We start from the raw sequence: 27,485 nt of genomic DNA, 5'->3' as shown, positions 1-27,485 counted from the left end.
CCTGATCTGTAAATAATCAGTGAATATAAAAACCAACAGCGCCTTGGAAACTGTTTTCTTCGGTATTAACACGCTTTATAAATGACGATATTATTATTATTATTTTAATAGTTTAAATCACTGTCCAAAGTTTTAGGGAAGCCCCCAGATTAAACGAAGGTCTGCCATGTTGTTTTACTTAGGAGAGATTTGATTGAACGGGAAGAATATACACTCACTCAAGAATCAGAAGTCAATCTAGCAATGGCCAGAGACGGATTTCTCGGGCCATTACTTCAGGACAAGAACTGTCACTTGTGGATATTGCAATTGTCAATGGTTTCTTTTACGTGTACGCTAACTGCAGTCCAAAGACTGTTCTAAAGAAGAGGAATTATTTAAAATTTAATAGGCGCCCAGTTTTGACATTAAAAAGTGATACCCATATATTTAATTCTATTACTTTTACATCCGGGTAACGTCATTGATATATTAACAATCCATTGCATGTCTAATCAGTGTATGAAACTATTCAATATATCAGGATAGGTCACGTAAATTGTATGGCATGAATAGAGAAAGATTACGTCACGTTGTATGACGTCAATAGACAGGGGAACTCCCAGATTTTAAAATTCAAAACAACAAATATAATTACGACTAACTACAGTAGATCGTTTCTATATACATATTTGTATAAATAAAATGTCTACAAACACAATAAAAACCTCACTGGTTTGAACGAATAAAATGAATAGTCAGATCGTTATGTTCCTTAACGCCGTCACATATGTAGGGTGGCCCATGTGCTCTACAGAAATAAAGTCCACCGCTGATAGTTCGAGACTACCACTGAAGCGTACACATTCGCCGTGCCGAGACCAACTTTCTGACAATATGATACTATAAATAGCCATGGCACGTGCAATTCTCTACAAATCTATCAACTATTACAGCCGTAAAAAATTTATTGTTGACGATTTTGAATAGCAGTGAAATTAAGCTTCTTGGTTATTACAGCAGATTTAGAAATTACGTTCGTTTCATTTTTTAAATCGCTTTATCATTAACTGTACCGTTAAGAGCGGCATCTTTTGGTTTAGTACAAATAATATCTCTGAATCACTCGGATTAGACAGGAACATGATACTTGCAGTAGTTTCATTTTACTTTTACAAGGTTCTTAAAACGATTGTTGAGCTACCTAACGTGCTTATTTCTAAATTCAATTTCTTGTTCTAGCTTTCTGTTATGTTTCGTAAAAAAGTAGTCTTGATTATCCCGACCTGTCAATCAGACGTAGAATGGTCGATAGACTGGTTAAGCGAGACTAATTTCAAAACAAGGGCACGTAACCTATCTTTTACTCAAAAGTGTCTGGATGTAATGGACGACACTTGGAACCAGTTTTCAGTCTATTATTTATAGATGATTAATGGTCATAGCTTATTAAGTACAACATGATCGTTTATTTAGTGACTATAATTGTGTGAAACTGATTTGAGGCTTGGCATATATATAAATATTGTGGCGTAATTGTCGAGATATAAGGAGATATATGGAGATATTTATTTATGGTGGGTCACCCTAACATATGTAACAATTAATATAATAGATATCTGAGTAACTTCCTAATTTATGACGCAGGATGGGGTATTTTTATCAATAGGCCACTCTAGTCCCTTTAAATAGGGTGTGTGTGTGGGGGGGGGGGGTCACGGTGGCTAAGTGGGTAAGACGCTGGCTCGCTAGCTTGGAGGTCGGGTGTTCGATCCCTGCATTGGCTGAGAAAGTTCGTCCAGATTTTCCGGCGTGGTTCCCCTTGTCAGTGATGCAGGACGGAGGACAGCTGTCTAGTCGGTCGGATGGGACGAAAAACCGAGGTCCCGTGTACATATTGGAGTGCACGTAAATATATCCCTTGACAGTTGGAATTCTATATAAGAGTAGGCCATAGTGCCGCTGTCCGGGCAAAATTTCCCTCATAGCACACTGTATGGCGTATGCCCGTCTTCATTAGCCTAGTTCTTTAAATAGAGTAAATACTACGTTATTGTAGCTATTAGCTTATGGGGATACAAGTGACGTAAGTACACTCTGATTATGATTGGTTTGCCCTTATCCAATCAGCTGGGTTTAGTAATTAGTTCACTTCTGCTTAGTTATAAACAAGTCATTTGGTTGTCTATCTCACTGAACAAGGAAGGATTTTTTTTCACAGTAACTGTTTACGTTTAAATGCTTTGTATGGGGGTAAATCCATTATTTGTAATAATATTAACTACATGAATATACGTTACAAATATAATGTTAAAATAAATATAATATTAGCAACATGAATGTAAATGATATACTAAATACAATTAAAGGGACTACCCCGATTTGAAAAGAGTCTCAAAAATAAAAGTCCGAGTTCGTATGAAATTTAAGCGCCAAAATATAGAGGAATGGTGTATTTACCCTGCCTCAAAATTTCAGCTCAAAATATTGAGTTGTTTGGACGTGAACGTCAAAAATGCTTATCCGGACACATAACCCTTTTAAGATTTCTGGTCATTTTTTTCGTTGGGTGACCTGATACTCTATCGCCGTTCCTTTAGAGGTCTATACAGTGGATGGCCCATGTGCCGTACTGAATAACGAAAGGTAAATTTCACCTACACATTGTTTTTATAAAATAAAAGTCTGGTTTTTATCCAGACACCGCATAATACAACTTGGGACACCGGTCTTCATTTTCAGATGAATACTGACGGGTGTAAGTTTTTTGAAAACATATCACAAATATTGAATTAGTTGATCGGCCCTTAGGTGCGGGATGTTAAGGAGTTTTAACACAAAATTAAGCAGTTTCATTCTCCAAAATATTATCGGGATTGGCCCTTTAATAAATGTGAACGTAATAATGTAGATGCTGTATTGGTAGCTGATAAAATAAGAGACTTTATTATATTTAGACTCAAAACAAGACCCTAACATTGGTGTGATCATTGGTGTATTTCATATGAATGGTGTATAGCTTTAACTGTAAATACCTAACACACCCCCGGTGAAGTTGAGTCAGGGTTATTGTTTGCATTTTCATTGAACACATGTACGAAAAATCACGTTTTAGCTTGTTTTAGGTCACAATTTTAAACCAATCTTGATGAAACTTGAAATGCATGTTTATCACCCAAAGATCTTGGTTCCTTTCGATATTTACGCATATCGGATCGTAACTTCCTGAATTATGGCCCCTGATTGTACGAAAAACCGTCTTTTGTTTAGCTTGTGGTCCCTCTGGAGGTCACAATTATTATCCAATTTAAGAAACCGTTTGACTATATCACCGATACACCGTAATGAAGACTGAGTTCTTATTTTGTGAAAATCGGACCAAAATTGCCGAACAAAATGGCCGCCGCTTGTGCATGTTTATAACCCAAAAATCTTGGTTGCTTTCGATATTCGCGCATATCGGATCGTTACTTCCTGAAATATATCCCCTGATTGTACGAAAAATCGCGTTTTTAGCTTGTGGTCCCTCTAGAGGTCACAATTTTTATCTGTTTTACAAAAAATTTCAAATATATCACCGTTACACTGTAATGTTGGTAGAGCTTGAATTTCGTGAAAATCGGACCAAGACTGTCGGACAAAATGGCCGCCCTTCGTACGCAAATAGTGTAAACATCTGGTATATCAAGGTTGTGGACCCTTTAGAGGTACAATTTTGATCCGATTTCGATGAAACTTGATATACATGTTTATAACCCATAGACCTTGGTTCCTTGTGATATTTGCGCATATCGGATTGTAACTGCCTGAATTATTGCCCTTGATGGTACGAAAATTCGCGTTTTTAGCTTGTGGTCCCTCTAGAGGTCATAATGTTTATCCGATTTGAAAAACCGTTTCAGTATATAACCGTTGCATCCTAATGATGGTTGAGTTTGAAATTCGTGAAAATCAGACTAAATGGCCACCCCTCGTACTCAAATAGTGTACATATATGGTATATCAAGGTTGTGGAACCGCTAGAAGTCACAATTTTGATCTGATTTTGATGAAACTTGCAATATATCTCTATAACCCAAAGATCTTGGTTCCTGTCGATATTCGCGCATATCTGATCGTAACGTCCTGAATTATGGCCCTTGATTGTTCGAAAAATCGGGGTTTTTTTTAGCTTGTTCTGTATCCATCTCTTGCAAAAACGTGGGCGTATCCTGCCTGGCAGCCGCTGGTTCTACAAATAGGTGGCAATGACCTATCATCAAAAAATAAATCAACTAATCCATGCAAACTTGCAAAGGACACTGTTTGCTTTTCTAATTATCATAGGACAACTACTTTCAAGATCTAAATTAAATTGTCCAACGGATTACAACGACAAAATTCATGTTTTCAATAACGAAAAACAGCATTGACACGTATAACCTTTTGAACTCACCGCGGATTTTGGCAAAATCCTGAATCTCTTATATGTGACAAGGATGAATAGTGCTGTTTCTCCAAATATGCTAAAAGTGTACATCCAGCTATTGCAGTAACATATAAAGAGAGGTTTTTATTAACATTTTTTTATCACAATTGGGGAAGCACTTGTTTATTTGGAATTATTACACTGATATTTCTTGTCTATACGGATTTATTTTTATTTTTCTGCTCGGTGCAGTATATAAATGTCCCTTGATTTTTTCTCACCGTTTTATATGGTGATTTATTTTTATCTTCTGTTTGTAAGTGCAGTGTATGAATGTCTTTGTCACCGTTTTTATAATAGTCAGACCTTTTATGCTCCGTAACGACGTCACATTAAGACGACTGTATTGGCTTCTTTACTTTCTATGTAACACGTCAATGGTTTACATGAATAAAAGTCTTTTATGCTTCTTAAGGCCGTCACATGTAAAAAAATATATAGATATTTGAGAAACTCCCTTCTTTAATAAGTATGCCAATAATAATATATAATTTAAAGAAATTGTGTATGTATGTATAACATGACATGAAATGAAATGGGGTTTAACGTCCTACTGTTCTGCTCATATACTGGCTATTGAAGACGGGCATACGCCATACGGGGTGCTATGAGGGAAATTTTGCCCGTGCAGCGACACTATGGTCTACTTTTATATCGAATTCCATCTGTCAAAGGAACCTCGATTTTCCGTTTCATTCGAAGACTAGACAGCTTTCTCGGTCATCGCAGGGATCGAACACGCAACATCCAGACTAGCGTCTTACCAACTTAGCCACCGTGGCTCCCTGTATGTATAACATGAACGATTAATATATGGTATGGTGTAATTCATTATTTATACATTTGGATCATGACGGGACTTTTAAAATGTTAATAACCAGATGCCTTTTATGAAGGGTCTTTCATCGGTGTCCTCTTACCAAGATAAATCTAGAGGTATCAGGTACATTTACACAAAAATGCTCTCGTGAAGCATAGGCTCGATGAATATTAGGCGGAGTCAGTCGTCTGCAAGAGGCGAAAGAGTGGAGCGTACCGTTTAGTCCCGCCCCCTTCCATCCCAAAGAAAATTTCACAGCCGCAAACGCATTTTCTTGCTATTCCAGGCCGTTAATTTAGCAACTTCAAAGTGGTCTAATATAACCCGAGTGTGATTCTTGTATGTTTTCTAGAATCGTCATTGTTGAATAAATGAAAATAGGAATCTTGTTGATAGTTAATATTTCTATATTCTTTGGTTAACAAATAATCAACATAAATTACAGCAGACGATTAAAGTAATAAATATTGCTTCATGGCTAAATAGTAGATAAGCTCCAATATGATACTTGGTACAACCTTTTTATACGCCCACATTTTCATGTGGACGTATATTGTCGTCGCCCCTGTTTGTCCGTCCGCCCACAATTTGTTTGTGGACACTCTACAGATCACAATTTTTATCCGATTTCAACGAAACTTGAAATATAGCTTTATCTCCCTAAGATCTCGGTTCTTTTCGATATTGTCATGTATCGGACCATAACTTCATGGATTATGGCCCATGATTGTACGAAAAATCGTGTTTTTAGCTTGTGGACACTCTAGAGGTCACAATTTTGATCCGATTTTGATGAAACTTGAAATGCATGTTTATAACCCAAAGATCTTGGTTCTTTTCGATATTCGCGCATATCGGACCGTAACGTCCTGAATTATGGCCCCTGATTGTATGACAAATCGCGTTTTTAGCTTGTGGACTCTATAGAGGTCATAATTTTTATCCGATTTAAAAAAACGTATTATTATATCACCGTTACACCCTAAGGACGGCTGAGTTCGAATTTTGTAAAAATCGGCCCAAAACTGACAGACAAAATGGCTGCCCTTCGTTCTCAAATAGTGTAAAAATATGGTATATCAAGGTTGTGGACCCTATAGAGGTCACAATTTTTATCCGATTTTGTTGAAACTTGAAATCTAAGTTTATAACCCAAAGATCTCGGTTCCTTTTGATATTCGCACATATCGGACCGTAACGTCCTGAATTATGGCCACTGATTGTACGAAAAATCATATTTTTAGCTTGTGGACCCTATAGAGGTCATAATTGTTATCTGATTTTAAAAAAAAACATATTACTATATCGTCGTTACACCCTAAGGATGGCCGAGTTCGAATTTCGTGAAAAAAGAAACACGATCTTTGGGTTATAAACAGGCATTTCAAGTTTCATCAAAATCAGATGAAAATTGTAACCTCTAGAATATCCACAAGCTAAAAACGTGGTCTTCGTACAATCAGAGGCCATAGTCAATGAAGTATGGTCCGATACATGCCAATATCGAAAGGAAAGGAGATCTTTGGAAGATAGACTTATATTTCAAGTTTCGTCAAAATCGGATAAAAATTGTGACCTGTAGAGTATCCACAAACAAATTGTGTACGGACGGACAAACAGGGGCGACGGTATAATACGTCCACATGAAAATGTGGGTGTAGAAAAACAGGAATAATCGAAACAATTTTAGTAAAAACAGCTTACCCCAGCTAAATAGTCAATAAATAACAATGGTACATAAAATATCTGAATCTATCCCGAGATGATGACCCGTTCTCTGTTCCCAAATTGGTGTATTCCCACGACGGCGCTGTTACAGAGCGTGACCAAAATTAATCTTTCCCACGAAGGCGCAGAACTGGACTTGTTGGCTTTTGTTTGAAGGGAGGCATGCTGTTGTTAGGACCCAATTAACGGTGTTAAAGATTTTGTGAATTTATGTTCACTCTGAATTTTATTCACCAATTGGCAACTAATGATGAAAATCATCATATCATCCAAGTATTCAATATGAATCTTAATATAAATATTCCCAAATCCAAAGCCAGCTCCAGAAATTAAAAAGTATACACGAAGAAGAGGAATTAACTTAAATGAGCTAAATCTTCTATACTAATATTTGTGACTGTCGTTTGTCTGTCTGTTTGTTTGTCTGTTCGGGGTTGGCGGCTACACTAGGTCTGCCCCGAGTCTGAAATTTGGGCTATAGGGGTATTTCGGACCGGGGAGTAACATAGGCCAGGTGGCGTTGGACTACCACGTCCGGTTTCGGGGTTATGACCCCCGAGCGAAGCCGGGCATTCTTCTAGTCGCTAATATTTTAGATCTAGAAATTGACACAAATGGGTCGCAACGCATATAATAATGTAATGCGAATGTATATAAACTTATTGACATTTAATCGTTTCTGTTTTTACTGTAATTCTAATCAGTTATGTTCGGCGAAATACGCCAGAAGTCTCAATCGAATGACAATCTCTGTGCATGCTTTCGAAATAAGAACATAACGTCACCGTTTGACATGACTTGTGGAATATATCTAGCCTCGTTCTACGAGTCCCTTTTTACAAATGGCACTGAAATTCACCATTCGTGTACCAATGGTAAAATGTTTATTTTGTCTTAATTATTGGTTATCAGAAGCTCATCTTTTCCCCGTAAGTTCACAACATCAATGTTGATTTAAATTGACAAATAATTCGTGTTTGCAATGTAGAAGATTTTGGATGATATTGAGTTAGAGACTTGGCTACTTTAAGTAGAGAATTTGACAGGGTGTCTTATTTGGTGAAATTAAATTAATTTGTTTTCATTTCTTAAAGTCCTATTCCAAACATGTTAAAATGTTAGGTAATTAGTCACATTGTAGATTGTGAAAAAGTAAATTCTGATCACAACAATCTATAACTCCATTGTTACATTTTTAATCCCTGAAAGCTGGATTCCAACGAAGGCGTCGAAAACGACCTCCTTTAATCCGTTAAGGTCAATAACTGTGCCTTCGAGGGAATAAACCCCCAAATTATAGCCATATACAACAAATAAACACAATGACATTATTTCTGACGAGCTGCACAGATACACAACAGGGTTCTTTAAAATATGGAATTCAACTTGTCGGCATGCCTTGTATTTTTCTTAGCTTAGCGCTAAGTAGTTCAGGGTTTCTTCTGCCTAATGGAGATTTTGTTTCAATCAAATTTTTCCAGCATACTTGATATGATGGATTCCTTGGAATAATTTGAAAGATATAACGTTTTAAAATGTCACTAACATTTGTTGTTGTTAAAAGCATTTGTGTTCTATTATACGATTTAAGAACAGCATATTATGGGGTAAGAAATAAGCTCTAAGGTTTAGAAAGAACATATATCTGTGCCTTTTCAGGCATTGGAAATTCAGCTGTGGATACAGTGATCCAAAGTTGACAATCTTGCTAAAGTTGAGTTATTTGCTAAATATACACTATTGTATGAGTATCAAACAAACACACATATTTCGCTCTCCGCATACATTTAAGCGGTGTTTAGACGATACAATCAATCCATACAACCGTCGGATGCAACATATTGTACGACTGTTTACACAATTCAATGATCCAAACTTCTAATCTATACATTGTATGGCAACATTGACATTTGTTCCTCCTTAGTAACTCAATAATTTCGCAGTAAGGCGACGCTTCTCACCCCCGTCTTGGTGTAGATGCCGCGGGCTCCACATAGTCCATATTTCGTATACAATGTTATGTAGCACCATAGGTCTTTTGTCTGACGTGGAGAGCGGGCGATGCCAGAAACCGGTCGCCACATCCTACATACGACTCGTGCATCTTTTCTTACTACATATTTCTGTAGCCTTGTGATCGTCTAGAATATTTGTCTCTAGCTGTCTTTACTTCTTACTGTTTTCTTATGACGTTTGTCTTACCAGGAATAACAATGCAACAGCGTTTCTACATTTTATATATATAGCTGCATAATATGGATACAAGCACAAGCATAGCAATACTAGCTAAAACCATTTCCCCACCCTTGCCAGCCTCACGGCTGTATAGGAACTCAGATGGAACCCCTCTGGAATCTAATGGAAGTCTGACTTAAAGTTTAATATGATTTCGTTATAAGACTTATGGATATCATGCACAAACAAGTGTGGTCATGACCCGGAACCTGTGCAATTAACGATATGATTGGTTAAATTAAGCCAAATGATGCATTGGTAAAGTTCCATGCACGTGATATCTGATGGTATTTTATAGACACATGTTTTGGCTAAATAACTATTTTTTATAGAACAATATGTCATTTAAACCCTAAGTTGATTTAGTACACACTACATATGTGAATATGTTTGAAATTACTAACTTGCCAAAAATATCAATTAATGAAATATACTGCCACCATTAATTTCAAGAGCAAAAATTCTAGCTATATTATTACATTCGTCCCTCTCTTAAAGACTGTTTGCTCGGTATTAGGTAGAGTTATATAAGCATTCATAAATGTAGCAGAAATCTCGAAAATCGACATATATAATTATCACCTCCCCGTCTTCTAAGATTTATGCGAAATGAAGAGGTAGGAGACTCTTAAAATCTGCCATGTACTAAACCCTATAATTATTCATGCACATATATATGATTACTATACCATAAAACAAAGCTATGAAATAAAAACACAAATAATCAAAAATAAAAAGTCAAAAGTTGCATGCAAAAGCTCTCCAAAAAGTTCATCACTGTAAAATCCTATGAAAATTCACTAAGCCTAAGCACAGAAAACACAAATTGTCTTTGTTAAATCTTCAAGTGTCCTAATTTCAAAACACAATAACACATCACGTAATATTTTATAAAGTTCAGTGTCACTTTAACTTCCGTCTCAGGAAATCTAAATTTGGTAAACTGGTAAACCATTTCTTCTTCTTGGATTTGTATTGGTCTGTATCAGCTACCATAATATCAAGTTGAAAACTTTCTTTTTTGTTCTTCTAAGTATGATTGGTTTGTACAATTTTATCCGTCAATTAAACATGTCATTGCCATCAGATAAAGAACTTATTACTACTAAATCTTTAAAACTTTATTTTGATATTAGTCTAATATTATTATTAATATATTATTCTGAAAACTTATTAGCAAATCTTACTCTTAATTAAAATTAACTTTATTTAATCATTAATAAACTTTGATCTGTCCCTTTAATTATAAAACTTCAAACTAACTTTGACCTCATGACCTTACCTTAGTAATCTACAATTGTATAATTTCCGTTTCTGTTTTAGAATTCCGCCATTATTATTTTACTAGCAGAATACCCGGCTTCGCTCGGGGGTCATAACTTCGAAACCGGAAGTGGTAGACTAACGCCACCTGGCCTATGTTACTCCCCGGTCCGAGCTACCCCTATACCCCGAACAGACAGACAGACAAACGACAGTCACAAATATATATATAGATAGATATTTCTCAGTCAGTAATGTGACCTTTTGACCTAATCATATTAATCTACGATTTGGTATGTGAGCTAACACAAATACACCAATACATGAAACAGGTCGCGCGTTACCTATTCCATCATTAGTATTATACTAGCAGGATACCCGGCTTCCCTCGGGGGTCATAACTCCGAAACCGGAAGTGGTAAACTAACGCCACCTAGTCTATGTTACTCCCCGGTCCGAGCTACCTCTATACCCCAAATTTCATACTCGGGGCAGACCTAGTGTAGCTGCCAACCCCGAACAGACTTCGCTCGGGGGTCATAACTCCGAAACCGGAAGTGGTAGACTAACGCCACCTGGCCTATGTTACTCACCGGTCCGAGCTACCCCTATACCCCAAATTTCAGACTCGGGGCAGACCTAGTGTAGCCGCCCACCCCGAACAGACAAACGACAGTCACAAATATATATATAGATATTTCTCAGTCAGTAATGTGACCTTTTTGACCTAATCATATTAATCTACCATTTGGTATGTGAGCTAACACAAATACACCAATACATGAAACAATCGCGCGTTACCTATTCCATCATTAGTATTATATAAACATTATTTAGAATACAACTATGTTGAAGGAAATGGTTGCGCACCCACTCCCCCCAAACACCAGTCAATATTTATATAAACATTACAATCAGAATATACCTAACTTTTAATGACACATACAGTTAACTATATCCTATATATTGTGACTTTCACACACGTCAAATTTAACAGTGTTAGAACCTATTGTTTATAATAATCCGACCTAATGTCAAATTACACATTCCTAACCACCTCGCATTAACAATTTAAAGCAAAATTTAATTAATGACATAATAGCATTTATCAAATATATATTTAACGTTTATATTACGTTTCTAAAGCAAAATTTAATTACACAAAATTATATACGGATAAAATTACCGTATACCTCCACTTTTCTAAAAAGTGTCGTATGGTTACCTTAACCTCGTATTAAACTCGTATTAATGACTTTGCGATAATCTCACAATTTAACGAGCCAATAATTTTAGTTTTTCCCCAGGAAAACTATAACCTACATCCCTATATTTAACTATATGGGATTTTTTCCATAACCTAACTTTTTATTCAAAAGTCAAATTACTTAATTTTGAAACCTTGGACTAGAGATTCAAAATTACGCTACTCTACTTATTTAGCCACATATATGGACAACACAAAAAGACAAATAATAGCAATTCAACTTTTTATTTAAAAGTTAAAATTACTCAAATTTAGTTTAACCCGACTAAAACTAAAATCTTGAGACTTTGGACTAGAGTCCGAAAATTACATTATATACGAAACAACAAAACACACACGGCCACCTTGGAAACTAGAGTTAATCACTCACAAACGTTATTCTTAGATTTGCCATTTTTTTTACTGCGATCCGGAGACAACATTAGTTCCTTATTTTATTCCCTATTCCGTTTCCTTATCATTATTATTCCTTAGTTATATCAAAACATTTTTTTTTTAAACCTACGCCCTAGAGACCCTCAATTTAACTTTAATTTTACTCTAATTTACTACAGGTCAGTTTAACCTGATAATATACACACCTAACTAGTGATATTATATTATTTAATAATCCTATCAATCTCAACTTATGAATGATTATATTTTATTCTCTATATAGCTGCATAATATGGATACAAGCACAAGCATAACAATACTAGCTAAAACCAAAATTACTAACTTGCCAAAGATATTAATTAATGAAACATACTGCCACCATTAATTTCAAGAGCAGAAATTCTAGCAATATTATTACAGTTATTAAATATTCTAATTCAGTCGCGGATAGGTTTAGAATCAATTTTATAGGACGTCAAAGTACTCGAAGCGACAGTCAAAGACATCTTTAATCAGGAATTCAGGTTGCCAAGCCATACATCACATGGCGTTGTCTAATATAACGCAATTTGATTGGCTATTGCATGAGTTGGACATGAATATAACTGATCCTATCAATGCCACAAGCTGTCCATCCGACCATTTGTCTGATGAGTCAGTCGATCGTGTAAACTCCGCTTAGCCGCAAGATGAGAACATTGTTCTGAGTTATTCGTGATGAATTCCTGTCATGTGACATTTGGAATTCGAAATAAAAAAAGGCCGTAGCAAAATTGCCCTTCAAGCACATTGAGCTGATGTACTACCGAAAAAAAAACATCGATAGTATTCGTACGTTGTAAACCCGATTGGATTCCTATCAACACGAAAATACTCGACAACCGCATTGGTGGCTTTGGAAATGTCGGTCGGATCTAGAAACGACCCTACACAATTTAGAATATAGTTGTAAGTTTTATGATTCAACAGCTTTTGAACCCATTCATGGTCATTATTCACTGCACAATAATATATCATTGGTGTACCACTTGTCTGATCAATATTATGTTCCAAGCCCTTCTCTATCAAAATATTCACTATTTCGAAATCGTTGTGTATATAAGCGACGTTTAGTAACAACAAATCGAAGTGACTGTCGTGTTCAAGTAATATTTTAACCCGCTTTAGGTCGCTATGTTTCACAGCATAATTTATCATTGGTTTACTACTTCGTTGATCAATATTATGTTCCAGGCCCTTCTCGATTAAGATATCCACCATTTCAAAATCTCGGTTTGCATAAGCGACGTCTAGCAACGACGCATCGAGGGGAATACCGCGTTCGATTAATATTTTAGTCCACTTTATGTCACGATACTTCACAGGATAAAATAACAAACATTTGTAAGTGGGAGAACCCTGGTTCAGATATCTCTCCATTAAAATCTCCACCATTTGTGAGTCTTCTTTACGGTAAGGGATTTCTAGTAACCCAACATCCAAGAAAGCGACGTGTTTAAGTAATTTTTTGAACTGCGCCCTTTCACGAGACACCAATGCATCTCGGACCAATATGTTGAAAATTCTCTCGTAGTTAAGAATGGAAGCCATCTGTAGTGCGGTACGGCCATTCTTATTTTTAAGGGTAACATCAATACCACTTTTCAGAAGTAATTCAACCACTTTAACATTGTTAAATCGGACAGCCAGGTGTAGTGCAGAATCTTTAAACCGATTCGTCTTATTTAATTGGCACCCACTGTTTATCAACAATCTGACAATATCTACATTATTTACTGCCACCATTAAAGGTGTGTTCACAGTCTTGTCCCTGTGTTTTGTATTGGCAGGGGAATATTCATTATTCAGTAACAACTCTACACAATTTGTATGATGATTCGTGATAGCCGCAAGCAATGGAGTATTACCATACAAATCAGTATATTCAACGCTGGCTCCGCGTTTCAGCAACGGCACAATGCTATCATAATCACCATTCTTACACGACCTCAATAGTGCTGTACTTTTACGGTTTCCCATAGTGCTTGTGGTGATGTGTTTGATAAATCTACACAAACCGTGTCTGTACTTAATGCCTATTTGTTTGAACACCTCTGTTTCCATACAATGGATGAAATAACATTCCAGTAAGCCATCTATCTGGGGTTTTTTTACTGTTAAGTCTTTGCCTGTATTATTGTTCTGAATTATAAAACCCATTAAAACGTAAAAAACCAAAATCAAAAATCTATATAACATTACACCCAAGTGCAGCCAGTTTAAATGTGTATCTAGGAGCAGAACAGTAAGACGTTAAACCCCATTCATTTCATTTTTTAAATTAATAATCAGTAATTATTAATGTTACAGGTGCATTATGGGAGTTTAGATAGAGCTGGTAGTTCTCACTATAATAGTTAACCAGCGACCGCCAGGCAGCGCCCACATTTGGATAGATGGATAGAGAACAAGCTAAACAAACAATTCAGGGCCATATGCGCGAATATCAGCAGGAACCAAGATCTTTGGGTTATAAAGATGTATGTCAAGTTTCATCAAAATCGGATCAAAATTGTGTCTTTTAGGCGGTCCACAACCTTTATGTACCATATATTTACACTATTTGCATGCGAGGGGTGGCCATTTTGTCAGGCAGTTTTGGTCCGATTTTCACGAATTTCAAACTCAACCATCATTAGGGTGTAAAGGTGATATACTAAAACGTTGTTTTGAATCGGATAAAAATTGTGACCTCTAGAGGGACCACAAGCTAAAAACGTGATTTGTCGTACAATCAGGGGCCATATTTCAGGAAGTTACGATCCGATATCCGCAAATATCGAAAGCAAACCAAGATATTGGGGTTATAAACATGCATTTCAAGTTTTATCAAAATTGTGACCTTTCGAGGGTCCACAACCTTGATATGACATATTTTTACACTATTAGCGTACGGGGGAAGTCATTTTGTCCGTCAGTTTTGGTCTGATTTTCATGAAACAATTGTGGACGGACGTCCAGACGCGACGACAATATGCAAGTCCACATGAAATTGTGGGCGTATAAAAACTAGATAATGTAAAGTTAATTTGTTGAACATTTCAGTCAAATTGATCACTCTGAACAGAGATATTAGTTTTGAATTTTAGAACTAGCCTCGATCATCATTAGTAAAGTCGGTACGATAAAAAATATAGTTTCAATTATCCATTTTGGATTTAATCATCAATGAGCGTTGAGCAGCAGATCGGATTCAAGTCCAGTAAATATCGCCGAGTAGCGATGACATCGAGAGTTGATTATGGTCTGGATAAGTTAATGTTTAAATAATGATTTAGATAACATTTCAGTCCTATAGAAAGACCTGCATTAAGCAGATTTAGTTCATGCGGGGATCACGTGGGTAAGACGCTAGCTCACTAGCCTGGAGGTCGGGTGTTCGATCCCTGCATTGGCCGAGAAAGTTCATCCAGATTTTCCGGCGTGGTTCTCCCTTGTCAGTGACGCAGGACGGAGGGACTGACAAGGAAAGCTGTCTAGTCGTTCGGATGGGACGAAAAACCGAGGTCCCGTGTACACATTGGCGTACACGTAAAAGATCCCTTGGCAGTTGGAATTCGATATAAGAGTAGGCCGTAGTGCCGCTGTCCGGGCAAAATTTCCCTCATAGCACACTGTATGGCGTATGCCCGTCTTCATTAGCCCAGGTTAGGAGCAGAACAGTAGGACGTTAAACTCCATTTCATTTCATTTTTAGTTCATGCATAATGTACGTTTAACTGCAGTTACTAATTATTAATATTTACTGCAGTCTGGCGTAATCATGTTTGTTTTTTTAGAATTTAGTATTGATATACTACTTACGTGCAGCCAGTTGAAATGTATATCAGTAATTATTAATTTTAACGATCTACTGTAGCCAGGCGATGTGTTTGTTGGTTTGAATTTTAAAATCAGGGTATTCCCCTTTCTATTGATGTCATACCACGTGACAACTTTTTCTATTGACGTCACATAACCTTTCTCTATTGATGCATACAATTGACGTGACCTATCCTGGGACGGGTTTACCAGTGTGTTTGTATTAGGCCAAGTTATACATACAGGGAGCCACGGTGGCTAAGTTGGTAAGACGCAAGCTCGCTAGTCTGGATGTTTCGTGTTCGATCCCTGCGATGACCGAGAAAGCTGTCTAGTCTTCGAATGAAACGGAAAGTCGAGGTTCCTTTGACAGATGGAATTCAATATAAAAGTAGACCATAGTGTCGCTGCACGGACAAAAGTTCCCCCATAGCACCCCGTATCGCGTATGCCAGTCTTCAATAGCCAGTATATGAGCATAACAGTAGGACGTTAAACCCCATTTCAGTTCATGTCATGTTATATATACATACACAATTTCTTTAAATTATATATTATTATTGGCATACTTATTAAACAAGGGAGTTTCTCAAATATCTATATATTTTTTTACATGTGACGGCCTTAAGGAGCATAAAAGACTTTTATTCATGTAAACGATTGAGGTGTTACATAGAAAGTAAAGAAGCCAATACAGTCGTCTTAATGTGACGTCGTTACGGAGCATAAAAGGTCTGACTATTATAAAAACGGTGACAAAGACATGTATACACTGCACTTACAAACAGAAGATAAAAAGAAATCACCATATAAAACGGTGGTTCCACAACCTTGATATACCATATATTTACACTATTTGAGTACGAGGGGTGACCTTTTAGTCCGATTTTCACGAATTTCAAACTCAACCATCATTAGGATGCAACGGTTATATACTAAAATGGTCTTTCAAAACGGATAAACATTATGACCTCTAGAGGGACCACAAGCTAAAAACGCGAATTTTCGTACAATCAAGGGCAATAATTCAGGCAGTTACAATCCATATGCGCAAATATCACAAGGAACCAAGATCTATGGGTTATAAACATGTATATCAAGTGTCATCCAAATCGGATCAAAATTGTACCTCTAAAGGGCCCACAACCTTGATATACCAGATGTTTACACTATTTGCGTACGAGGGGCGGCCATTTTGTCCGACAGTCTTGGTCCGATTTTCACGAAATTCAAGCTCTACCAACATTACAGTGTAACGATGATATATTTGAAAATTTTTGTAAAACAGATAAAAATTGTGACCTCTAGAGGGACCACAAGCTAAAAACGCGATTTTTCGTACAATCATTGATATATTTCAGGAAGTAACGATCCGATATGCGCGAATATCGAAAGCAACCAAGATTTTTGGGTTATAAACATGCATTTCAAGGTTCATCAAAATTGGATCTACATTGTGACCTCTAGATGGTCCACAACCTTGATATACCAGCGTTAAAGTGTTTGCGTACGGTGGGGGGGGGGGCATTTTGTATGTCAGTTTTGGTCAAATGTTCATGAAATTCGAACTCAACCAACAATACTTTGTAACGGTGATATATTTGAACGGTTTTTTAAATCAGATAATAGTTGTGACCTACAAAGGGACCACAGGCTAAAAAAGGGCGATTTTTTGTATAATCAGGGGCCATAATTCAGAAAGTTACAATCCGATATGCACAAATATCGAAAGGATTCGAGATCTTTGGGCTATAAACAAGCATATCAAGTTTCATCAAAATAAGATTAAAATTGTGACCTCCACAGGGTTCACAAGCTTTGATATACCATATTTTTTACACTATTCGTGTACAAGCGGCGGACATTTTTTCCGGCAATTTTGGTCCGATTTTCACAAAATTCGAACTTAATCTTCATTACGGTGTATCGGTGATATAGTCAAACGGTTTCTTAAATTGGATAATAATTGTGACCTCCAGAGGGACCACAAGCTAAACAAAAGACGATTTTTCGTACAATCAGCTGCCATAATTCAGGAAGTTACGATCCGATATGCGCAAATATCGAAAGGGACCAAGATCTTTGGGTGATAAACATGCATTTCAAGTTTCATCAAGATTGGTTTAAAATTGTGACCTAAAACGTGATTTTTCATACATGTGTTCAATGAAAATGCAAACAATAACCCTGACTCAACTTCACCGGGGGTGTGTTAGGTATTTACAGTTAAAGCTATACACCATTCTTATGAAATACACCAATGATCTCACCAATGTTAGGGTCTTGTTTTGAGTCTAAATATAATAAAGTCTCTTATTTTATCAGCTACCAATACAGCATTTACATTATTACGTTCACATTTATTAAAAAAAAATCCCGATAATATTTTGGAGAATGAAACTGCTTAATTTTGTGTTAAAACTCCTTAACATCCCGCACCTAAGGGCCGACCAACTAATTCAATATTTGTGATATGTTTTCAAACAACTTACACCCGTCAGTATTCATCTGAAAATGAAGAACGGTGTCCCAAGCTGTATTATGCGGTGTCTGGATAAAAAACCAGACATTTATTTTATAAAAACAATGTGTAGGTGAAATGTACCTTTCGTTATTCAGTACGGCACATGGGCCATTCACTGCATAGACCTCTAAAGGAACGGCGATAGAGTATCAGGTCACCCAACGAAAAAAATGACCAGAAATCTTAAAAGGGTTACGTGTCCGGATAAGCATTTTTGACGTTCACGTCCAAACAACTCAATATTTTGAGCTGAAATTTTGAGGCAGGGTAAATACACCATTCCTCTATATTGTGGCGCTTAAATTTCATACGAACTCGGACTTTTATTTTTGAGACTATTTTCAAATCGGGGTAGTCCCTTTAATTGTATTTAGTATATCATTTACATTCATGTCGCTAATATTATATTTATTTTAACATTATATTTGTAACGTATATTCATGTAGTTAATATTATTACAAATAATGGATTTACCCCATACAAAGCATTTAAACGTAAACAGTTACTGTGAAAAAAAATCCTTCCTTGTTCAGTGAGATAGAAAACCAAATGACTTGTTTATAACTAAGATGAAGTGAACTAGTTACTAAACCCAGCTGATTGGATAAGGGCAAACCAATCATAATCAGCCATTTGGAGAAAACATGCACCGATCACATGTTTTTTGACCCGAGTGTACTGACGTCACTTGTATCTCTCAAGCTGAAACATTGTATCCCAATAAGCTAATAGCTACAATAACGTAGTATTTACTCTATTTAAAGAACTAGGCTAATGAAGACGGGCATACGCCATACAGTGTGCTATGAGGGAAATTTTGCCCGGACAGCGGCACTATGGCCTACTCTTAAATAGAATTCCAACTGTCAAGGGATATTTTACGTCCACTCCAATATGTACACGGGACCTCGGTTTTTCGTCCCATCCGAACGACTAGACAGCTGTCCTCCGTCCTGCATCACTGAGAAGGGGGAACCACGCCGGAAAATCTGGATGAATTTTCTCAGCCAATGCAGGGATCGAACACCCGACCTCCAAGCTAGCGAGCCAGCGTCTTACCCACTTAGCCACCGTGACCCCCCTACACCCTATTTAAAGGGACTAGAGTGGCCTATTGATAAAAATACCCCATCCTGCATCATAAATTAGGAAGTTACTCAGATATCTATTATATTAATTGTTACATATGTGACGGCGTTAAGGAACATAACGATCTGACTATTCATTTTATTCGTTCAAACCAGTGAGGTTTTTATTGTGTTTGTAGACATTTTATTTATACAAATATGTATGTAGAAACGATCTACTGTAGTTAGTCGTAATTATATTTGTTTTGAATTTTAAAATCTGGGTGTTCCCCTGTCTATTGACGTCATACATCGTGACGTAATCTTTCTCTATTCATGCCATACAATTCACGTGACCTATCCTGATATATTGAATAGTTTCATACAGTGATTAGACATGCAATGGATTGTTAATATATCAATGACGTTACCCGGATGTAAAAGTAATAGAATTAAATATATGGGTATCACTTTTTAATGTCAAAACTGGGCGCCTATTAAATTTTAAATAATTCCTCTTCTTTAGAACAGTCTTTGGACTGCAGTTAGCGTACACGTAAAAGAAACCATTGACAATTGCAATATCCACAAGTGACAGTTCTTGTCCTGAAGTAATGGCCCGAGAAATCCGTCTCTTGGTAATCTGGGAACATAGTTTTTTCGTTTTGTTGCCGATGAATCGAGGAGCGTTGATTTCTGGACTCGTATTCTTCGATGTTTAGCCCTAGACTGTGATTATTTGGTGTGTATAATAATTTCTGTACAGACTACATTACATAGGATATTTCGCGTTTAGGTTCCTACAAAACGCATTTAACTTGGGTCAGTCGTGTTCAACTTACGTCATAAAAAAGTCAATCATGAACCAACGTCTTATGATACAACGGGTTTTACAGAACGGTCATGACGAAGATGATATAGGCGATGTTTTACGGGATTGTCTTGCAGAATTCTGGGAAGACGAAGATGATATAAGCGATGTTTTGAGGGATTGTCTTGCAGAACCATGGGAAGACGAAGATGATATAGGCGATGTTTTGATGGACTGTCTTGCAGATGATTTGGATGAAAAGTGCACTGTCGGTCATGTACACAAAATACCACAGTTGAGAGGTATGATTCCCAGGAAGATAAATGGAAATGGAGAGAAAGTGCCCTATCTTTATATTTTCGGGACACCGAGGGATGTGGCGGAACCGCCACAATTTGTTACAGCATGATGGTGTACATCTCAACGATATAGGATTTGCCATAGGCGTGGATAATTTAATTTGTAGCCAATATAATGTGCCAATATTGCCTGACTGTCGTGAATAGTTTTGTTTCATTTAATTAGTGTCAGTATTGCCTGACTTTTCAGAACTGCTTTAATTTTTAACAGGTGTCAGTATTGCCTGACTTACCTCTACAATTACCTATTTTAATTCATTAAAAATATTACACATTATATTGCCTTGAATGTTATAGTAATGGATTCATGAAATGACATTGTTTGTCGGGAAATGCATTGCACTATCTATTTGATGTAAGGTTAAATCTTTAAAGTGTCTTTGTTTTTATATGAAATTTAGATAAATACCTGGCCATTCAAAAATAGATAATGCAAAATGAATATATTGAAAATGTCATTCCAATTTACATCTTGGGTGCAGTTCTCAAATGGTTGTAGTTTTGACAAGATTGGTCGTTGAACATTGATCGTAACCACCGTTTTGGTTATTAGAGTCAAATCACATAAAATAACTCTTCACGGTTTGAATTCGATGACAAAACGCCACTGTCCATAGAAAATGTCTGTCATAGCACACTGCATAACGTATGTCCATCTTGAATAGTCTTATTGCAGCAGAAGAGTATAGGAAAATTAAATGAAGTGGGGTTTAACGTCCGTCTTCATTAGCCTAGTCAGAGGAGAACAGTAAGACGTTAAACCCCATTTCATTCACAATGTAAGAGACATGTTCTTTGTACAGTGGCATTTCTTCATCGAGCATGTGTTGTTGTTCCATCTACACAGACACTTTTCTCTGCCTGTTCCTTCGTCCTGCACTACAGACAGTGGGACGCCACTCGGCAAACCTCGGCAGATTCCGTTACTCTACATCTAGCCTCGGCTGTATTACGGTAAGTGATATGTCCCTACGCCTATACAATTGTGACGCGGCGCCGGTTTACTTATTAGGAAAACTCTCCGCTTTGAAAACAAGTTATCAAAATTGCGTCGTTCGAAGCATGTGTAGAATTTTTAGTGCAAAGTTGTCCTTTTTGGAAGACAATCGGATAAACTTAAATGAAAAATAGCTTCAGACTTCGAAATATTTGTATGATAAAACATTCTTCAAAGGCGTCGTCATGGACAACGTCGTTGGTAATCCGGGAACTTGAAAGTAGTTCATACAGCCGAGGTTAGATGTAGGGTACTGGAATCTGCTGAGGTTTACCGAGTGAGGTGGACGCCACGTTGTAAAATCCCGGGGGACTTTCTTGATCAACACCAGGATCAGTGTACATAATCATGCTGTATATTGAGGGGAACATGGCCGACAACCTGACATCACGATATTTTAATACGACAATTTAAACCGACAATACGACATTTTCAGTGTCGTGGTGTCGGGTGAAAATGTCGTATTGTCGCGTTAAAATATGAAGTGCGACAGTGTTCTTTCTATTGTTACTTTATTGTTTGACATCAAATTAAAAACATTGCATTGTAACAGCAGCCCTATCAAGGCGAAGACCAAATTGTTGACCGACAGAATACTTTACATCAGCTATAGTTTTCAATACAATACAAACATTTCCTAGTATAATAGCTTGATGAATATAAGGAAACGATAAGGGTGGGATGGTGCCAAACATCGAGACGATATTTATACAGCGGCGAAATGCTACTCGAAAAATCAAATTGCGAATACAATTTAAACGAGATTTTTATTATCTTTCAGAAAATATAAACATTGTCGTTGCACATTAATATCTACAGGGTGAATAGTGGGGTATAAGGGGGGGGGGGGGTAGCAGACCTTGAGGCGGTATATTTATACAGGATGCTGTTATTTCAGGCAACAAAATGTCATATGAAAAATCAAATTCCAAGTATATTATCATATACCATTTAAAAGAACTTTTTATCATCTTTAAGAAAATATAATCAATGTCCTGGCACATTAATATCTTCTTGGCGAATAGTAAGGTATAAGAGTGGGGGATGGGGCAGCAGTAGACCTTGAGACGGTATTTATACAGGATGCCTTCATTTGCAGCAACAAAATGTGATATGAAAAACCAAATTCCAAGTATAACGATACCATTTAAAAGAGTAATTTATAATCGTTTATAAAATATAAACATTTTCCTGGCACATTAACATCTACAGGGTGAATTGTAAGGTATAAGAGGGGTGGGGTAGTAGATATCGAGGCCGTATTGATATAGGATGCTGTCTTGTCGCAGCGAAATGAAATATGAAAAATCAAATTCCAAGTATATTATATTATCACATACCATTTAAAAGAACAATTTATTATTTTTAAGAAAATATAAACATTTTCCTGGCACATTAACATCTACAGGGTGAATTGTAAGGTATTAGAGGGGTGGGGTAGTAGATATCGAGGCCGTATTGATATAGGATGCTGTCTTGTCGCAGCGAAATGAAATATGAAAAATCAAATTCCAAGTATATTATATTATCACATACCATTTAAAAGAACAATTTATTATTTTTAAGAAAATATAAACATTTTCTTAGCACATTAATAACTTCAGGGTGAATTGTAAGGTTCAATCTACTATTAATATTGCATTTCGTTTCGTTTCTTTTATTCTGTGTTTTCTACTATAAATTAGTATCGTGGGTGATCACTGGATAGAACTGATCACTCACGTGATTAGAACAGATCAATCCATTGTGCTAAGAGGTGAATATTTTGACCTAGATTTATTCTTGTCTGTTAGCTATTGGTAACTTCTAGCAGACAATCTTGTCTGTCTAAACTTGTTTGTTAGCCAGTCTTAAACTTGTTTGTTAGCCAGTCTTGTCTGTTAGCTATTGGTTACTTCTAGCAGACAATCTTGTCTGTCTAAACTTGTTTGTTAGCCAGTCTTGTCTGTTAGCTATTGGTTACTTCTAGCAGACAATCTTGTCTGTCTAAACTTGTTTGTTAGCCAGTCTTGTCTGTTAGCTATTGGTTACTTCTAGCAGACAGTAAAAACCTATATTATATTATATTATATTATTCCAGTCTGGAGGTCGGGTGTTCGATCCCTGAATTGGCCGAGAAAGTTCATCCAGATTTTCCGGCTTGGTTTACCCTTGTATTTGTGGCTTGACAGGCGGCCTGACAGGGACAGCTGACGAGTCGTTCGGATGGGACGGAAAACCAAGGTTCCAAGTACACTTTGGCGGGCACGTAAAAGTTTGAATTCGATTGAAGAGTAGGTCGTATTGCCGTTGTCCGGACAAAATTTCCGTCATAGCACACTGTATTTGCAAGAAATTCGAACTCAACCATCATTAGTGTATACCTGTGATATATTCACAAACAATTGTGACCTCTAGAGGAACCAAAAGCTCAAAACGAGATTTTTCTTAAAATCAAGGGCCATAATTCAGGAAGTTACGGCCCGATATGCGCGAATATCGAAAGGAACATGCATGTCAAGTTTCATCAAAATTGTGACCTCTAGGAGGTCCACAGCCCTGATATAATAGATGTTTACACTATTTGCGTACAAGGGGCGGGCAATTTGTTGTCCCGACAGTTTTGGTCCGATTTTCACGAAATTCGAACTCGACCATCATTAGTGTGTAAAGGTGATATATCAAAACGTTTTGTTTTTAAATCGGATAAAAATTGTGAGCTCTACAGGGACCACAAGTTAAAAAGCGCGATTTTTCGTACGTTATGATCCGATGTGCAGATTAAAATTGTAACATCTAGAGGGTCCACAACCTTGATATGCCATATTTTTACACACTTTACGTTTAGTCAAAATCGGATGAAAATTGTGACCTGTAGAGTGTCCACAAACAAATTGTGGACGGACAAACAGGGGCGACGGTATAATACGTCCACATGAACAATCGAGTGACAATCTCTAGCGTCTGTTTATTCCACTCTTTAACAATTGTGTTTATTGTGCATGCTTTTCCAAATAAGAACATAACGTCACCGTTTGACATGACTTGTGGGATATATCTAGCCTCGTTCTACGAGTCCCTTGTTACAAATGGCACTGAAATTCACCATGGTACACGATTCGTGTACCAATGGTAAAATGTTTATTTTGTCTTAATTATTGGTTATCAAAAGCCCATCTTTTCCCCGTAAGTTCACAACATCAATGTTGATTTAAATTGACAAATAATTCGTGTTTGCAATGTAGAAGATTTTGGATGATATTGAGTTAGAGACTTGTTTACTTTAAGTCGAGTATTTCGACAGGGTGTCTTTATTTGGTGAAATTAAATTAATTTGTTTTTATTTCTTAAAGTCATATTCCAAACGTGTTAAAATGTTAGTTAATTAATCACATTGGAGATTGTGAAAGTGTAAATTCTGATCATAACAATCTATAACTCCATTGTTATATTTTTAATCCATTCTAATCTCTAGGAGCTGGATTCCCACGAAGGCGTCGAAAACGACCTCCTTTAATCCGTTACGGTCAATAACTGTGGCTTCGAGGGAATAAACACCCAAATTATACCCATATACAACAAATAAACACAAAGACATTTCTGACGAGCTGCACAGATACAGAAAAGGGTTCTTTAAAATATGGAATTCAACTTGTCGGCATGCCTTGTATTTTTCTTAGCTTAGCGCTTTGTTTCAATCAAATTTTTCCAGCATACTTGATATGAAGGATTCCTCAAAATAATTTGAAAGATATAACGTTTTAAAATGTCACTAACATCCGCGATTAAACAATGTGGTTGTTAAAAGTATTTGTGTTCTATTATACGATTTAAGAACAACATATTATGGGGTAAGAAATAAGCTCTAAGGTTTAGAAAGAACATACATCTGTGCCTTTTCAGGCATTGGAAATTCAGCTGTGGATACAGTGTTCCAAAGTTGACAATCTTGCTAAAGTTGAGTTATTTGCTAAATATACACTGTTGTATGAGTGTCAAACATACACACATATTTCGCTCTCCGCATACATTTAAGCGACGTTTAGACGATAGAATCAATCAATACAACCGTCGGATGCAACATTCAAACGTCTAATCTATACATTGTATGGCAACATTAACATTTGTTCCTTCTTAGTAACTCAATAATTTCGCAGTAAGGCGACGCTTCTCACCCCCGTCTTGGTGTAGATGCCGCGGGCTCCACAAAGTCCATGTTTCGTATACAATGTTATGTAGCACCATAGGTCTTTTGTCTGACGTGGAAAGTGGGCGATTTCAGATACCGGGCGCCACATCCTACGTACGACTCATGCATCTTTTCTTACTACATATTTCTGCAGCCTTGTGATCGTCTAGAATATTTGTCTCTAGCTGTCTTCACGTTGTGTATTTACTTCTTACTCTTTTCTTAAGACGTTTGTCCTACCAGGAATAACAATGCAACAGTTCGCTTCTACATTATATATATATATAGCTGCATAATATGGATACAAGCACAAGCATAGCAATACTAGCTAAAACCATTTCCCCACCCTAGCCAGGAACTCAAACGGAACCTCTCTGGAATCTAATGGAAGTCTGACTTAAAGTTTAATATGATTTCGTTTATAAGACTTATGGATATCATGCACAAACAAGTGTGATCATGACCCTGAACCTGTGCAATTAACGATATGATTGGTTAAATTAAGCCAAATGATGCAATGGTAAAGTTCCATGCACGTGATATCTGATGGTATTTTATCGACACATGTTTTGGCTAAATAACTCTTTTTTATAGAACAATATGTCATTTAAACCCTAAGTTGATTTAGTACACACTACATATGTGAATATGTTTGAAATTACTAACTTGCCAAAGATATCAATTAATGAAATATACTGCCACCATTAATTTCAAGAGCAAAAATTCTAGCAATATTATTACCGTTATTAAATATTCTAATTCAGTCGTGGATAGGTTTAAAATCAATTCTATAGGACGTCAAAGTACTCGTAGGGACAGAAAAAGACATCTTTAATCAGGAATTCAGGTCACATGACGTTGTCTAATATAACGCAATTTGATTGGCTATTGCATGAGTTGGTCATGAATAGAACTGATCCTATCCATGCCACAAGCTGTCCATCCGACCATTTGTCTGATGAGTCAGTCGATCGTGTAAACTTCGCTTAGCCGCAAGATGAGAACATTGTTTTGAGTTATTCGTGACAAATGATGAATTCCTGTCATGTGACATTTGGAATTCGAAATAAAAAAAGGCCGTAGCAAAATTGCCCTTCAAGCACACTGATATGATGTATGACCGTATTCAATGACTTTTAAAGTCCTACTTTGGATTAAAAAAACATCAAGAGTATTCGTACGTTGTAAATCCGATTGAATTTCTATCAACATGAAAATACTTGACAACCGCTTTGGTGGCTGTGTAAATGTCGGTCTGATCTAGAAACGACCCTACACGATTTAGAATATAGGTGTAGCGTTTATGATTCAACAGCTTTTGAACCCAATCATGGTCATTATACTCTGCACAATAACATATCATTGGTGTACTACTTGTCTTATCAATATTATGTTCCAGGCCCTTCTCTATTAAAATATTCAGTATTTCGAAATCTTTGTGTATATAAGCGACGTTTAGTAACGACGAATCGAAGTGGCTGTCCTGTTCAAGTAATATTTTAACCCGCTTTAGGTCGCTATGTTTCACAGCATAATTTATCATTGGTTTACTACTTTGTTTATCAATAGTATGTTCTAGGCCCT

At 36.7% G+C, this 27,485-nt stretch overlaps 1 protein-coding gene across 1 annotated transcript; it reads right to left on the bottom strand.

The window, feature by feature from the left end:
* Nucleotides 1-13,044: 13,044 nt before the first annotated feature.
* On the bottom strand, nucleotides 13,045-14,264 carry LOC126825517 (ankyrin-2-like; the record flags this gene model as incomplete). The annotated part of the gene is made up of 1 exon (XM_056101979.1): nucleotides 13,045-14,264. A coding segment is annotated over exon 1 (1,194 nt), but the record flags the coding sequence as incomplete, so codon positions are not given.
* Nucleotides 14,265-27,485: the final 13,221 nt, after the last annotated feature.

The sequence above is a fragment of the Patella vulgata genome, chromosome 6, assembly GCF_932274485.2.
Source record: "Patella vulgata chromosome 6, xgPatVulg1.2, whole genome shotgun sequence".
Classification (NCBI taxonomy): domain Eukaryota; kingdom Metazoa; phylum Mollusca; class Gastropoda; family Patellidae; genus Patella; species Patella vulgata.
The sequence above is the reverse complement of the archived record's forward strand: the minus strand, read 5'-3'. Positions and strand labels throughout refer to the sequence as shown.